The following is a 15,870-nucleotide window of genomic DNA, read 5'->3' as shown; positions in this document are numbered from 1 at the left end:
GTAACACAAGTGGAATTTAAGCATTTGTATCTCTCTGAGTCAGACTGGGGAGGTAAATGCTTAATGGTCTTCAAATGTTCAAGCACACAGTCATCGGGTTCTTATTACATTTTACTGTTAACATCAGCTCCACCTTTACAAAGACAATTCAGCTGTTCTGGGAAACACAGGGGGTCTCTTATGTTCAGCCGTCGGACACGTTGGCTTTATAACTGTGGCCAATGCAAGCTCATTTATCTCCTACAGCGCTGCTTCTCGTAAAACATAACCCCCCACACGTGTTTCTCATGGCGAGCATCTAGATCAGCAATCTTAAGTCATTTACAAGGCCAAACTCTCGGGACTCTTATCCATCAAAGGATAGCAAAACAGGACATTATGCTTTCAGCCAAAATCTGTATTGCATGATCTTTATACTTTAAGCACACAACAAACCCATAATACATTACAACAAGCTAAGCGAAAATAATTAAATAGCAGAGAATCCAAATAAGACAAAGAACAACACATGGCACGGAGAACACTCAAAAGTCATGTGCTGAAAACAATGGCCACTGCATGAGTTTAGATCCTGAGACCAAAGACAAAACCTGGTGTCACGATCAGATCACTAAAAACAGATTAGCAGCTCACAGAGGTGACAGAACCTTGACAGCCGAGTTCAGATCAGTCCCTTATGAGGCTACATTTTAGTTAGGACAACAGCAAGGCAGACCTCGAGGTTGAGCCACCTGCTTTGTTTAGTCATAACAGCTGACTGGCCTTTTGTTGAGTCAATGTACATTTACATTTATCGATGGAACTTGTGCTGGACTTAAACATTTTCATAAGCTAAAGAAATAATATTAATTTTGGAATTGTTTAACATTTATCTGCATGTTCTTGGTGCGCCGTTGATTTCCTTTGAGCGTGCCTTAGGTTGTCAACCCCTGAGTTCTAGTGTGAGATGGGTCAAATGACCTAAAAATCCCTTTTATAAAATGACATAATTGCACCAGATAGACCTTGACAAAGGTAACGTCTATAATTTTTTCTAACATTCTCTATGTTAGGCCCGGAAGTCCTATCGTTTCATACACCACGTGACCACAATAATATTGAGACAATTTTGCTATTGTGATAATGCGAGATCCATAATATTGTTACGTCCCTGATTATGGGATTACCTTATTACTGCAAAATAGATGCAACTTGACGTCATTTTAGACAAAAGTAGATATCTCCTACAGTAGCATGTTATCTGGAAAAGTGCTCATGAAGTATGGCAATGACCGCACATAGAAATGGATGATCAATCTGAACGCATTGCATGGTGGGATAGAGTGCTCAATACACTGTGGAAAATTTATTTTGGAAAAAAATCTAACATTTTTGACTTAATCGGAAAGTTAAAGGACCAAACACTGACGAATAAAACAAAGATAAAATTCTTACCATTCCATCCACCAGCGCCAACCCAAGACCATGAGGTCCTTTCATCAGCTCAACAGTGAACATTTCATCTCTATCATCATCATCTTCTTCCTCCATTCTTTGATCTGTGCTCTCTATTGAGAAAACAAAACAAGAAAATAAAGACTAAATCTCAAATTCCACAAGATTGCCACACATTTCCTTTACTTGGATTATAGTTTCATATCACATTCTCTCATTAAGACCTTCTGCTCTGAGCTGATTGAAAAACACAAGATTTGAGAATAATTCTGTCCGTCACATCAGCAGTGATAGCATTTGTCTCAACCAACCCCCGGCCCCCCACGTCCATATAGCAGCGTCCCGAACAAAGACTGCCGTGATTAAGATTCCAGCCAGTAAGCCGACTGTAAATTCCCATGTTTCATTCATGGCTCTTTCCTATCCTGACATCACCAGCACTCTTCTATTCTTCAACCAGATTATAGGATTTGTGTCCCTTTAAAAAAAAACTTGACGCATAAGCGGCCAAAACTGGTGTGGTCGAAGTTAAGTCCCTTGAGAAAACACAAACAAGTAAGAGATCTTCATGAAAGAGGTGACAAGAAACTTGTGGGAATAAGATCCGTAAAGAATTTTCCCATGCACATTTATGTATTTAATGTAGGGATGCACGATAAATTATCTGCCATATCGGTATCGACCGATAAATGGTAATTTTATGTTATCGGTATCCACCTATAATAATATTTATGGCAATGTATTAAAGTCGATAAATCTTAAATAATTTCCTCTGGTTAAACTACTTCATCTGCACGCTGCTCACAGTTAAAATACAGTACAGTACTGTTTTTCTGTCGTGATCATGTACTTACTGTTATTATCAAAACATTGTTGATGGAGGTACAGTGTGTAGATACAGTATTTATGAATGTGTAAATTATAGGAACAAAAAAAGCATATTTTTTTAATCAGACTGCTGTATGAATGCTTTCTGCCATGAGACCTGTTAGACATGTGGCTATTGAAAGAAAATTCTGGGAGAACATCTATAATTTGTTTATTAAATATACCAGAAAAGTTTGAAAGTTAAAGGAGGCATGATTAAAATCACAATTTTAACCCAAGCTTTTGTTATACAAGAGGGAATTGTATTCACGTGAACATCATGTAAGTGTTAGAACTGAAAAAGCTCTTGTTACTGAGATTACATCTGTTATTGACACCAGGCCCAGCGAATGGCAGGTTCTGCAATGCACCTATCTATGACGACATTGATAGGTTGAACACCACCTACACAGAAAAATTTTGCGGTGATCTTTGTCCGGTTCGGTATCACGGGTCTCAAATGCTGACAGGCACGGTCATGTATCACTAAACACTATACAACTAAAGGCTATACAAACTGTACGCAAAGCCTTGACATCACATTCGGGAAATAAGTCAGAAAATTTGAGTAAAATCATCCAGTGCGATTACGTCACATGAAATACTGATGAGGTCATTAACAAATCACAGGAGGTCTTCAGATAATACTAATGCCCTGCGAAAACTGTGAATGGTGCTAATGTGTAAGCTAACGTTACGTCTCGAAGCAAATTCACAGAAGCCTCCACCTACACAAACTGCTATCCAATCAAAGCAGTAGGTGTTTACTTCCAAATTTCTTCAATGCGGCACGCCCATTAAAACCGAGCGTTTGTAGAGCTGGCCTCAAAACCTGGGTAGGAAATAGCCAATTACTTATTGATTTTGGATGTCATAAGTAGACCTCATACAACAGTATACAACAATAAACCACACTACTTCATCGCACCTTTAAAGAATCGTTAACTAGTGTAAAGTAGGCTTGGTACATTATTTTCAAGGGAAAAAAGAGAACTAATGGTTACCTTGTTTTCCGTGCTGAATATAAAAGTGAAGTTCAAGTAAAATCAGTTGTCCAATTTGTGCCTTTTGTCTCAGTCTTCAGAATTTTGTATTAATATTTCGATACTGCATATCGGTCAAGATATCAGTTATCAGCTTCCAAGAATTATCGGTTATCGACCAAAATGTACATATTGCTGCATCCCTAATTTAAGATCTACAAGTGTTTAGACAAAGGGTGTCACTTTATTCTGCTCCAATTTACTACATTTTAGTTGGTAAACATTTTAGTTTACTAATATTTGAGTTTCATTCATTATAAAACCATAGACTGTATAAAGGACGGACGTAGTATCCGTGACGTCACCTGTAGGTTTGTGAAGAGTAAAAATTAAGCCTAAAGTAGCCGGAGCCGGTCGTTGCCATCTTGGCATCGCACGTCACTCCGGGATAATCAAAAATGGGCAAAGAGGCAGGACATGGGTCGGAGCAGACGTGCCTGGTTGCTGAAACAAACCACGCACTCCAAGCTCAACGTATTGACGGTTGACATTTAAACGTCTACAGCGGTTTACAGCTTACTCTTGAGGTAAATTACCTGAAACTAAAAAATGTGCATGTGACAGCTAAATGGACACCTTTTACTCAAGTGGCCACGCCCTTAATTATGGAGAATTTTAAGGCTTAATATAATCTAAATGGATGAGTTATAATAAAATACACCCCCCTCACAGTTGTCATGAAGGGCAAAATTACCTATATTGACTAAAATCATTTTTTGTACCAGACTGTAAACATGTTTTTCTGTGCTGTTAAGTTGGCCATTTTAACATGGAGTTCAATGAGATTCTGCTCTGTTTTGGAGCCAGCCTCTAGTGGCCAGTCGATGAATTGCAGATGTATTCACTTCCGTGTTGGTTTCACGAGAGAGAGAGGAAGATTGCCCCTTGTATAAAACCGATAATCCTGAGTGACTCTAACAGAAGAAAGGCTTTTTCAAAAATGCATTATCCAAAGTGACTTACATTCAAATCAAATCAAAGCCACAACTTTTGTGTTGCTGACGCAATACTCAGCTGAGCTGCGAATCAACATCATGTTTTCAACAAATTATGAGTTATAAGTGAGCTCAAGTGCTCAGAGGCCGCTTACACAAGACCGTTTTCAACTAAAAACTTTTTGGCTGTTCATTTACAGGACAACAGCGTTTTTGAGGACTAAAAACGGTAACTTTTGAAAACGGGTGTCAAAGCGCAAGTTTTTGGAAACGACGTCAGTTTCATTTCTGTGTAAACTCGGAAGACAGCATTTCTCAAAAATGATGACGTATGACGCGTCAGTCTGTAGGCATGCGCGAGTCGTTTTCCTCAAACAATAATGGCGGCCTCCGTTCTAACATTCTTATTATAATTTCTCCTGCAGAAAGTAGATTTACTACACCTCTACGATCAGCGGAGACGTTTTATTTATGTACACAAACTGTAAACGTACATTCACGCAGACAAAGTGTACAAAAAAGTGCTTTTACCTAAGAACAGGGTATGTGTTCAGTGTATGTTTCTTTAAAGCGCAACATCGCCATCCACTGGCCTGGCATGCATGATACATCGGTTTTATTCGTTTTTCGGGAGCTATGTAAGTGCAGATCCTATTGATAACGCTGTGGTGTGTAAATTCAACTTTTCAAAAATGGGAAAGGAAAAAACTGTTTTTCATCATGTAAACGTACTGTCAGTGTAATGTTATGTGGGGAGAGGAGGCTTGATCTCCTGGTGTTTGGAGTAATGGTTCTTCTCTCCTCACGCTCACAGGTTCTTCCATCATTACAGCCAGAGCATACAAACCCAACCCTCACATCTACATCTCCACCCACATATGCCTCCAAAAACAATATACTCTGGCCTCTGAAGTCAGGGAACACCCCATAGAGTGAACGCAACGCAGATATTTCTCAGAGCACTGCTCAGAAACTGTGACATCAAACACGTTTGACAAACAATGCTGCAAATCGATCACATCCTTCAAACAAAGCAGAATAATACTGAAAGTGCTGAATAAAACGTGGATACACTTGAGTCCCAATTTAACTATGTAGGTGGTGGGCAAGGACAGGTTTTTCATATCAAGACATGGGTACCTTTCCTGGTTTGACGTGCTGTCTGCTCCATCAAACTGGCTTCAAGTTCGGCCTGGTCGAGACTCTGAGGGGTGTTGGGGGGTGTGAGCAGGCAGGACGGGTCGAGGGCCAGGCTCTTGTGATAACCCAGGTCTGTGTTTCCAGGCAGACGGTTGTGAAGCTCCAGATACTTGAGTTTCTGGGCGAGGACGGCCTCACATGAACTCAGGTTGGTGTGAGAGTCCCGGAGCTGAGGAGGTGTCGTGGACCCATGCTGTTGATCCTTTGGTTCTGAATCCTGGCTGATGATTGGTTGAGACTCTGTGTGTGGACTTTGGCAGTTGGGTGAGTGTGTGACAGACAGCATCTCTTCAGTCAGATCACTGCAGGAGTCCTAAATCACATCAAATGACTTCAAGTCAACATCAGATTAAATCAATCATTTAAAAGGTTTTGTTATCTTAGCAATTCTTCATTCATAAAAAATACTATCCTACATTTTCTCATTACACTTATTTATTGGACATCTTAGGGGTACCCAGAAGACAAATGTTATTGCTCAGAGGTTGCTCTTTCATAAGATCTGATAAGTATCAAATTATTCTCAAATGTTGCTTGGGAGAATTAATAACAGAAACAAATGAGACAATTGACCATAAGAATTATGAAGGTGTCAAATTAATGTTTGTAGAGATGAAATCATCTGGATTCGGGTTATCATGATGAGGAATGTTTAGAGTTCATATTGAGATCTTCAATAATATTGACTTTTGATCGCAGACTTGAGAAATCTGAGCTCAGTTTGAGGGTTTTCTTCTGAAACTCGAAAGGAGACATTTGTGAGATCTCTTACTCTTTTTCTCAGGAGAAGCAAAAGTTTGATATTAAAGATATTATAGAGAACTTCTGTGTGTTTTTTCTTTCGTGTGGCGATTGTAGCGTTTTATTAATAATTTGAACTGCATAATGTCATTTATATCTTTAAGATTTGGCTTATTTAATGTTTAGACCAATTTGATGCTTTCAGCCTAGATTACATTATGCTTTGTTCACTATTGACACAGAAATTAATTAATGTGGAAATAAATAAATGTGGGGAAAGCACAATAATATATACATAAAAAAACACTCTCATTTATTTTTGTATTTCCTTTAGAATTTATTAATATATTTTTACATTTCTTTGCAGACTTATTTTTAATTTTGGCATTCCACAGTATACATACATGTTTCCTTCGACTTTATTACAAAATAAGAACAAAAATGCTTATAAATCCTTATTTCCACTAAAGCACCGGTTTGCTAAAATTAAGTCGTTGAAAGCGGTTTTCTTTATTAAAATAAAATGAAATATTGGCCTAATAATTATTAGGGGAAAAAATGTACTTACAAAAGTTTGGAAATAAGTTTAAAGCACTAAAATTATAATAACAAACAAAACTAAAACTAATTAATCTTATTTAGTAGCATATTTTTTTTTATAAAACGACAAAAGCCTATAAGAAAGTTGCAAAACACTTAACAAAAATTTACATTAAAACAGAAAATCTAAAAATAAAAGCTAATTTAAAATATGAATAAGAATGAAATCAAAACTATAATATCTCTGCGGAGTCAAAAGCGTGAGGGAGGTTTCACCTGTGTGGGTTGAGGTTCACACAGTGTCTGGTTGTCTGATAGTGACCGGATGAAGTCCTGCAGATGCTGGAGAGGATTAAACAGCCCTGGATCTGTGATGGGACTCCCCAGCTCCAGATGAAACCCGCTGCTGGGCAGCATTAGAGGAGGATGACTGTCAAAGCTCTCCAAGATCTCAGCTAGACACAAAAACATGCAAAAACACCCAGGTCACTTTCTGTTTAGGTTTGCTTTGTGAAATAATTTTTATGACATATCACTCGTTGTGTGTGCTCACAGGTTTGGAAGGCAGCAGTGGTTTCCTCCGCAGATGGACTCCAGCATGCAGGACACACACGGCCCGTGTTGTATTCTCTCAACATATGATGCAGCTGGGCCGGATTCAGATGAACAAACTCAACTCTCAGAGACGACCACGATGTCTACAAACACATGAACAGATCTTTAAGGAACGAGTTTTACAACCCACACGTGGATGTTTGTGTACACAGTCTCATGTCCTGGAACACACTGTATTTACACAGACACATCCAACATACCGACACAACTGAGAGAACATATAAGACTGTGTCATCGCCATGTACTTTCTTTTAAGTACAAACTCCAAGAGGACAACCTTCTTACTGAGTTTGAACCATCAAAACAAGGTCTTTAGCAATAAAATCTTTAGGTTAATGAAGACTAAACACAGTCTCTTGTGTGTATCACGTGCATGTTTATGAGTTACTAATCTTATCCAGTGGAACGTGCCAAACGTTTGTTTTTCCCAAGTGTCCTGTAGCTGGGCCTGGTACAAGATGCTTGTTTTGCTGATCTGAGACAAGCTCCCTTTTGTCTTCCAGGATTTGAGTATCAAACAGGTTGTAAGCACCCAGTCTTATATATGTGCTATAGGTCATGTACAGTATGTCGCACATATGTTGTCTTTATGTACATATGTTGTTGCTCATTTATATTTTAGGACATATATTTTAATGTATCCAAAGAACCTAAAATTTGATAAAAGCAAAATGATGGTTTTGAAGGATATCAATAAATCTTTTCTGCATCTTCTGAATGTTTGATAACAGATTTTATTTGCGCTCCATTTCATTGCTATCTACACGATTGCATTTCAGATTTTTGTGTTGCTCTGGATGACTGGAAAAGCAGTCACAACCGCTGTCTTAAAATAGACGGATGTTAAAGAGGAAAAGTCCCACATCTGCAACAATGCAGAAATAGTTGTTTTACAAAACCACAAAATGTGACTTCATGCCTTGGCTGGAACCTTAACAAATAGTCTCCAAGCAACTAGGACATGCAACTACACGTTTAAAGGGGAACTCCGGCCAAAAATGAAAATTCGGCCAATAATAACTCAACCTCAAGTAGTTAAACATCTGCAGGACCTCCATTTTCCCCAAAAACGCAAATAAAGGTAGTTTTAGTTGCAATCGGAGGAGTCAGAAAGCTATCTAAATTTGTGTTTTGGGGAAAAAAGGTTGTTAAACCACTTGAGAGTGAGTAATTAATGGCAGAATTTTCATTTTTGGCCATTTTTTATTAAAATAATGGTGCTTAAAGGGTTCTTCACAGCACTACCAAAGAAGTACCATTTTTGGTTCTCAGTCAAAGGTTCTTTAAGGAAACATCTCTTTCTTACTTTTTTATAATCCGAAAAACCTTTTTTCATCAGAAGAACCTTTTGAAGCACCTTCTTTTAAGAGTGTATTGTTTGAAAATATAGAGGGAAGTTGAAAAGCACATCTGATTTGCCTGGACAAGAAGTGCTACTGCATGTGAAGACAGAACAGATACACTGACCATGTCATACAAAGGTCACTAAAAGATGCGAAACACAAAATTTACAGCTGCTGAAAAATTATTAGATCATTTAAAAGAATATTTTGAGTTTTTCCTGCTTTGACTATTCATAGGTATGTATAATTTTGTGATTCATTCTGTGAAGGAAAGTTTCCCTCAAATTTTGAATATAAATCTTGTTTCATTTGCATTTGTTTGCAAAAACTGAAAACTGCAGAAACTGTCAAAATACAAAAAGCATAGAAAAGTTGATCAGTATTTTTTCAGACCTCAAATACTCCATGAAAACAACAGTCATATTTCTACATGCATTTAGGAAAAGTTCAATTACAGCACAATATTTTTTTATGCGATTGCGTAGATTCTTCCAAATCCGTTGCAATTCAGTTTCGGTCAGTATAGCTGTGTAGGCAGCCTAACATGTATTGGCACAAAGTCATAGTGTTTATGGTTGACTCTGAAATGCAGAACAAACAAACAGTGCGCTCATGTGAGAGCGACTCATGTATGTTTCCTTGGAGCGTGTTTAAAGTAAACTTGGCTGACGTCTTAAAATGGTGAGCTCATACAAGCCCCGCCCACCTCGTGGTGTAATCCGGCCCTCACGCCCGTTTGTGTGATACTCTAACAGGTTATAAGCCTAATAAAGGTCAATGTTTATTTAGACACGACTACTTGCCCAACCTGAAGTCTCTGAGTAGCGAGACCTGTAACCCCCCGGTACAGGAAGTGTTTGGGTGGCATGCTGTAAACTTTGTATTGCGCTCTGTTATTGTGTCTTTACTTTGTAGTCTTGATAAGCTGAGTGTTTACTGTTGGACATAAGAAAAAGTGTTTCAGTATCAATGACTTTAAGGAAGTTAACAGGGTTAGGATGGGATTTACGGCTGTTTCCAGTGTCTTTATAGCCTCCGGCGCTCTGTCTACATCCGTGTACCTACATTTCAAGGTGAAATTTAATGGCTGAGCTGAATAAGGACCATAAATTATGATTCATCATGTGAGAATAAGGAGTCTGGCTGAATGGGGTTTTATTTTGGTGATGCACATGTAAATAGCATGACTCAGAGCTAAATATGACCATCGTTATGTCACAGTAAATTAACCTTAGACTTCAAGCAAAAGAAAACAGGTTTGTTCAGCGTCATTAAAACATCACGTCACTTTAATGGATGGGAGACTTAAATCATTAAGCAATGGCATAACCAGGTTTAATAGACACATTATTAGTATTCCTATAACAGATACTCATACCTGGCAGTCAAAGCTGGATTCTTTGAATAAATTAAGAGACCATTTCTGAATTTACTATTTGTGTTTAGGTAAATTATCATTTTTGTTTAATTCTGTGAACTACTAAAAATATTTCTCCCAAATTTCAAATAAAAATGTTTCTATTTGCATTTATTTGCAGAAAATGAAAACTAGAGAAACAGGTCAAAATAACAGAAAAGATGGTCTGTATTTTTTCAGACTGCAAATTTCAGACACTCTTTAAAGCAATAAAGTACATGTATTTAGGAAAAGTTGTGATAATTTGGATTTTGATCACAGTTTTCATGTGTCTTGTCATGCTGTCATTCTTTCACATTGCTGTTGGATGACTTAATGCCATTCCTGAGGTTTGATTTGGATGACTCGCATCAAATTCAAGACTCTGCTCCTGGCCTACAAGACCACTACTGGTTCGGCACCACCTTATCTTAAATCGTTAATGCAGACATATGTACCCGCCAGATCCCTACGCTCTGCAAACGAACGACGTCTTGTGGTGCCATCCCATAAAGGTAAAAAATCTCTCTCGCGCACCTTCTCCGGATCTGTTCCACCTATGTGGAATGATCTGCCCACTGCTACAAGATCTGCAGATTCTGTAGCCATCTTTAAGAAACGCCTGAAAACACATATCTTCCGCCAACATCTTACTGATCTGTTCTGACTCTTTTCTTCTCTACTCTTTTCTTCTCTACTCTTAAAAAAAAAAAAAAAAGTATGAATGAATGGTTCCGTATACTGTGTTAGGTTATATGAGACTAGTCTTCTTTTTGATTGCACTTATGCTTTTGTTGTACTTATGCTGTCCTAATTGCTTCCATTATCTACCCCACTTGTAAGTCGCTTTGGATAAAAGCGTCTGCTAAATGACTAAATGTAAATGTAATGATTTTGTTGAAATTCAACAGACACTGGACTGAAATGACCACAGTACATCTTGAAATGCTGTTTAAATGAATATTTAAAACGGTCTCTTCATTTTTCCGCAGCTATATAATGAAGTTATAATAGTTTCTAACCTGTAGTAGTGTCTCTTTGGGAGTGGCTAGCAGGTTGACGGCTGAGGAAAGCTTCTGGAAGAAGTCTGCGGCCAGATTTCCAAGTCCAATGCTCTGAATCCAGTCCATCAGTAAATCCAGGTTAGCCCGAATCTGGACACCTCTAGACCACTGGTAAAATCCCCCTCCAGATCCTTCAAACACATACGCATCACCATTTGTTAACACTTTATGACATACTAGAAATATTTTTCATATCATTATAATTATTTATAAAATTTATTTTTACTTAATAAAATCTGTGTGAACTGTAACATAAGTATTGCAGCATCACACAACCCACAATTACAACACCGTAAAAATTATTTGTTGTATCAACTTACAAAATTAAGTTACCTGGCTTTCTTAAAATGAGTCAATTCAACTTAAAAATATTTTTAACATTTTAACATAACAAGTTTGAATCAAATTCATCTAATAACTAATTTTTTTTAAGTTTAATATAAGCAAAGATCCTAGCTCCTGCCTGACTTTTATCCTTCTTTTCATACTTAAAATCCACAGACCTTTTATTTTATGTAATAAATATGACATCGCTCTTTCTACAGTCTTTCTGATGCCCGCATGATCTCTTCCCTGCGTCAACATGAGGATGACATCTTTTTGTTCTGTGGTGGCCACCGTCGTGTTTGGACTGAGCGATTCATTGCAAATCTATAATACAAACGCTATTGGCCGCTGCAAATCAAAAACTGCGCCTTTAACAATGGGTCCAAATAAGCCTAAATTTGACAATTAACAACGAATACTGTTTTGATCAATACAGAAGAACAGCGTGTAAGGAGATGCTCACCTCTCTCCATGAGCGCGTTGAAGAGCGAGGCGTTGGTGAAGAAGAACAGGTACGCCAGCAGCTGAGACGTGATCTCGCTGTGCACTTGGAAAGTGTTGAGTAGATGCAGAGCCGCCTTCAGAACGTCCAGGACGTGAATGAGTCCCGCAGGCATGCGCAGCTGACCGCTCTCAGAGAAAGGATTACTGTCCAACAACTCGGGCAATACAGCGTACATACTCTAAAAGAGAGGAAAAGATTTCTTTAAGATTACATTCAACTTGATTGTCATTGTGCAGTGAAACTCAGTTAGAATCCAACCAGTAGTGCAAATTGTGGCAAATCCATGATATACTGTAGTGTATATGGTTGGATAATTTAACTTTAGACATAGAGTTGGATAACTATTTGTGCATTCAATGCATATAGAAGCAGTGCTGGGCGCAGAATGTGGCGTCCAAACCAACAGGAAGTGCGGCACAGGCTGACTTCCCCTCAGCGGTTGATATGTGTCTCGGCTCTGGAGAATGTCTACATCCTGATTAGCCATTGTTACCGTACCAGTGAGAGTCTTTTGAATCATTCAGATAAGACAAAACCAGTAGATTCCACTCAGAACCAAACTCACTTTTCCCATTGAGTAAAGCAATTTTCCCCCACAGCACCAGATAAAGGCATTTTGTCAACAAAGAAGGAGCACACAGATAATCCTGCCAGACGGAAAGTCGGACAAGACAGAGAAACCTGCAGGAGACAGTTTTATCGCCGTTGAAAACAACAAACCCCTCAACCATAACCCTGAGAAAGATATCAAAAGAGGAACAAAACGCACCAGGGAGACACAAGAGAACCAGGAAGGGATCCTTATGGAAAAAGAAACAAACCTGAACGACTTTCTTTCTTTTGCAGAACACAAAAAAAAACATTTTGAAGAATAACCAAACAACACTGAACCATCATTATAGGGGCATTTCTCAAAATATCTTCTTTTGTGTTCCACAGAAGAATGAGTAATATAGATTTTGAACAACAAGAGGGTAACTAAACGATGACAACATTTTTATTTTGGGGTGAACTATGCCTTAACTGACTAATGTTACAATATGATTAACTTAACAATTTAATATCATCATGACCAAAACACACACACTGCTAGTGAATGTGGACACACCTGAGATTAGCAAAATATGTGCTTCAATCACACTCAATATGTTTGTGGATTCTTGTGAAGTCATTCAGTAACTAACCCGAGACACAAGCTCCACCCCGTGACTCAGTGACTGACACATTCTTGCCCTTTTGTTCAAAGCAATGAAATCACAGCACGCTGTGTCCAACTATTCACAGTACCGATGACCGCACATTCCCCATCACATGACAGCGTCGGACTACCAATATCTGTCCGTTCTAAGATTACAGGCAACTGATTCATCTTCTCACTTCCATCATTAACTGACATTCTCACGTTTTCATTTGATTTAGTGAGTAACTTTTGCGCTATATTTACTCAAACTAAAACTTGCTTTCACCGGACACTCCTATGCTTTTCTGGAGACGAGCACAGGCTTTCCTGCAGAGGAAACAATCTGGTCCAAAAGTGCATCCCCATCAGCTCAACAGCAGGCAGGGGATGTGAAACTGCACATCCTGTTCAATCCACTGTGAAACTCCTGATGGAACTGAACCGTGAAGGCTGTGACCTCTCCATTTATCTGCAAAGTTAATCTGCAACCCACCCATTGCATAGTCAGAATTTCTTGTCACCAACAAGTCCACATTTCAAGGAGACTCCGTCACCTGGATTTTCTGCACCACTGAACCAATGTCATAGAAAATACAATCCCTTGTTTCCAAAGCACCTCAAAGAGGCACATCCTAAAACATGATGGTTTGTTTTAATCCACGGTTGGTTAAAATATGGAAACCTAACCGCTGGTTTAAGTGAACCTAGAAGATGTCACTATAGGAGTGTGTAGTTCACCCAAAAAATACAAATATTTATTATTTAAGACACACCTTCTTTCATGTGTTGACTGTCAAGAAATAAACACAATCAAATCTTCTGTGCAATATCACTTTGGTATATTCCAAGTCTTCTGAATCCACGCGACTGTCTGACCAATAGACCCAACTGACAACTGTTAATCCTTGACAATCTTTCATTAGTTGAATCTTGTGTATCCTCATTTCTAAAAAGTGCACCGCCGTGTTGTGCCATTGACTGCAAGGCGCTATCAGCTTCTCATTTCTGACCCCGACAAGCCAAACACACTCTCACGCCAATTTGTGAAATTGTGATGAACCGTAATCTATTAATTTGTGTTCATTAACAGGAATTCCCCCTTTTTTTCGTGTCAGTCAGCACGCAATTATTTCGTGTCACCCAGCACGACTTTCCATCAAAAGTACTTTAATACGCAATATCTTTCATATGTATAAATATATATCAACACAATCTGATGGGAATTCATACCTATTCTACAAGGTGGCTCATTCCTGAAAATTCCTGTTTCCTACAATCTTATTCTCATGTGTTGTTATGATATGACTTTTCCCCTGTGACGTTAGGTTTAGGGGCGGAGTTATGGGAGCCATTTATCATTGCTTTGTCACATCGTGAAACTAACATTTAAAGCTAAATTTGCCTTTGCGGCTGTGATTTTAGGGTTTTGGGTGAGTTGAGGTATTGGTTCCTAAAGTATTTTGATATCAGGTTAGAAATATATAAATGTACATGCACACATGGTCTGTGTATTGAAATTTTTTTTGTGCTGGTGACCCCCAAAAAAGAGGAAATTCGTGTTGATGAACCCAAATTAATAGATTACATTACGTGACAATTTCACGAATTCATTGGGTTTTACAAGCCACACTGAATATGTGAACTGAGATATTTTCATTGAATCACAGTTTAACTTTGGCATTATCAAAGCAATCATGTCTTCAAAACAAAACATTTTCGCACACATTTTCGGCCGCTAAGAACTATTAATACTTTTCTGCCTTGGTGTTCCACCGAAACAACAGCATACAAGCAAAAACATTAAGACAGTCTTTTCATTTTGGGGTGAACTTTTGCTTTTAGAAACACACGTCCAGGCAAGTCCACCAATAAAATAAATGTTGTCATTGACACTATTCCATGGATAGGCTGTTGGTTCAAGCCTTGAGAAAATACGCGACTAATGTTTTTGTTTTGATTCTTCATAAGAAGACAAGCTATCTTCGCCCACCAAGAGCATTGGGTAATCTATAATCCCCCCCTTAACTTGTTATGACTGTACTGTGACCACAGAATGGTGTTTACACGTTTATGTCCTGTTTCCCTTATTTTTAAGGAAATCCTGAAATGGCCAACAGTGTCTTTTATTCAGAGGATAAGCAATTTCAACCAAAGAGCCACATGAGATTTACTAATGCACTGAAATATGAAAATAACATGAAAACGACCCAGCCAACGTGCAGTGAATATACTGAAAACATTCACTGTATTACCCAGTGCATAGAGCGACTACTTTATAGACTTCACACTTACTTTGGTGAAATAGTAGACGGACTGCTGGAAGGTGAACATGATGACTTCCTCAAGAACCGTCATGGCTTCCTCGCTGGCTGTCCGTGTGGACTGAATCTCCGAATCCAACCATTCTGAGCAGATGAAGCATGAAAATGAAATGATTTTACTCAACCTCAGGTTGTTTCAAACCTGTATACATTTTTTTGTTCCAATGAACACAGAGAAAGATATTTGGAAGAATGTCAGTTCTGGGACATCATCCACTACCATAGTAGGAAAAACAATTGTTCTGCAGTTCACATAATGAGATATTTTGAAGAATTTAGGAAAACAAAGAGTTCTCGGGCACCTTTGATACCATTTAATTCTTCATACGATGGCAGTCGATGATGGCACTTAACTGAAA

The 15,870-nt window shown here is 38.4% G+C and overlaps 1 protein-coding gene across 1 annotated transcript in view; it reads right to left on the bottom strand.

Moving 5' to 3' along the window:
* radil2a (Ras association and DIL domains 2a) overlaps positions 1–15,870 on the bottom strand; it is a 29,803-nt gene that overhangs the window by 2,843 nt on the left and 11,090 nt on the right. The window contains exons 8-14 of the mRNA XM_056753022.1: positions 15,483–15,595; positions 11,969–12,188; positions 11,137–11,309; positions 7,314–7,458; positions 7,037–7,215; positions 5,420–5,792; positions 1,435–1,547 (exon numbers count right to left, since the gene is read on the bottom strand). Of these exons, the coding sequence (XP_056609000.1) occupies positions 1,435–1,547; positions 5,420–5,792; positions 7,037–7,215; positions 7,314–7,458; positions 11,137–11,309; positions 11,969–12,188; positions 15,483–15,595 (1,316 nt within the window). The remainder of the gene's footprint in view (positions 1–1,434; positions 1,548–5,419; positions 5,793–7,036; positions 7,216–7,313; positions 7,459–11,136; positions 11,310–11,968; positions 12,189–15,482; positions 15,596–15,870) is intronic.

This window comes from Triplophysa dalaica, chromosome 7, assembly GCF_015846415.1.
Source record: "Triplophysa dalaica isolate WHDGS20190420 chromosome 7, ASM1584641v1, whole genome shotgun sequence".
NCBI classification, from domain to species: domain Eukaryota; kingdom Metazoa; phylum Chordata; class Actinopteri; order Cypriniformes; family Nemacheilidae; genus Triplophysa; species Triplophysa dalaica.
The sequence above is the reverse complement of the archived record's forward strand: the minus strand, read 5'-3'. Positions and strand labels throughout refer to the sequence as shown.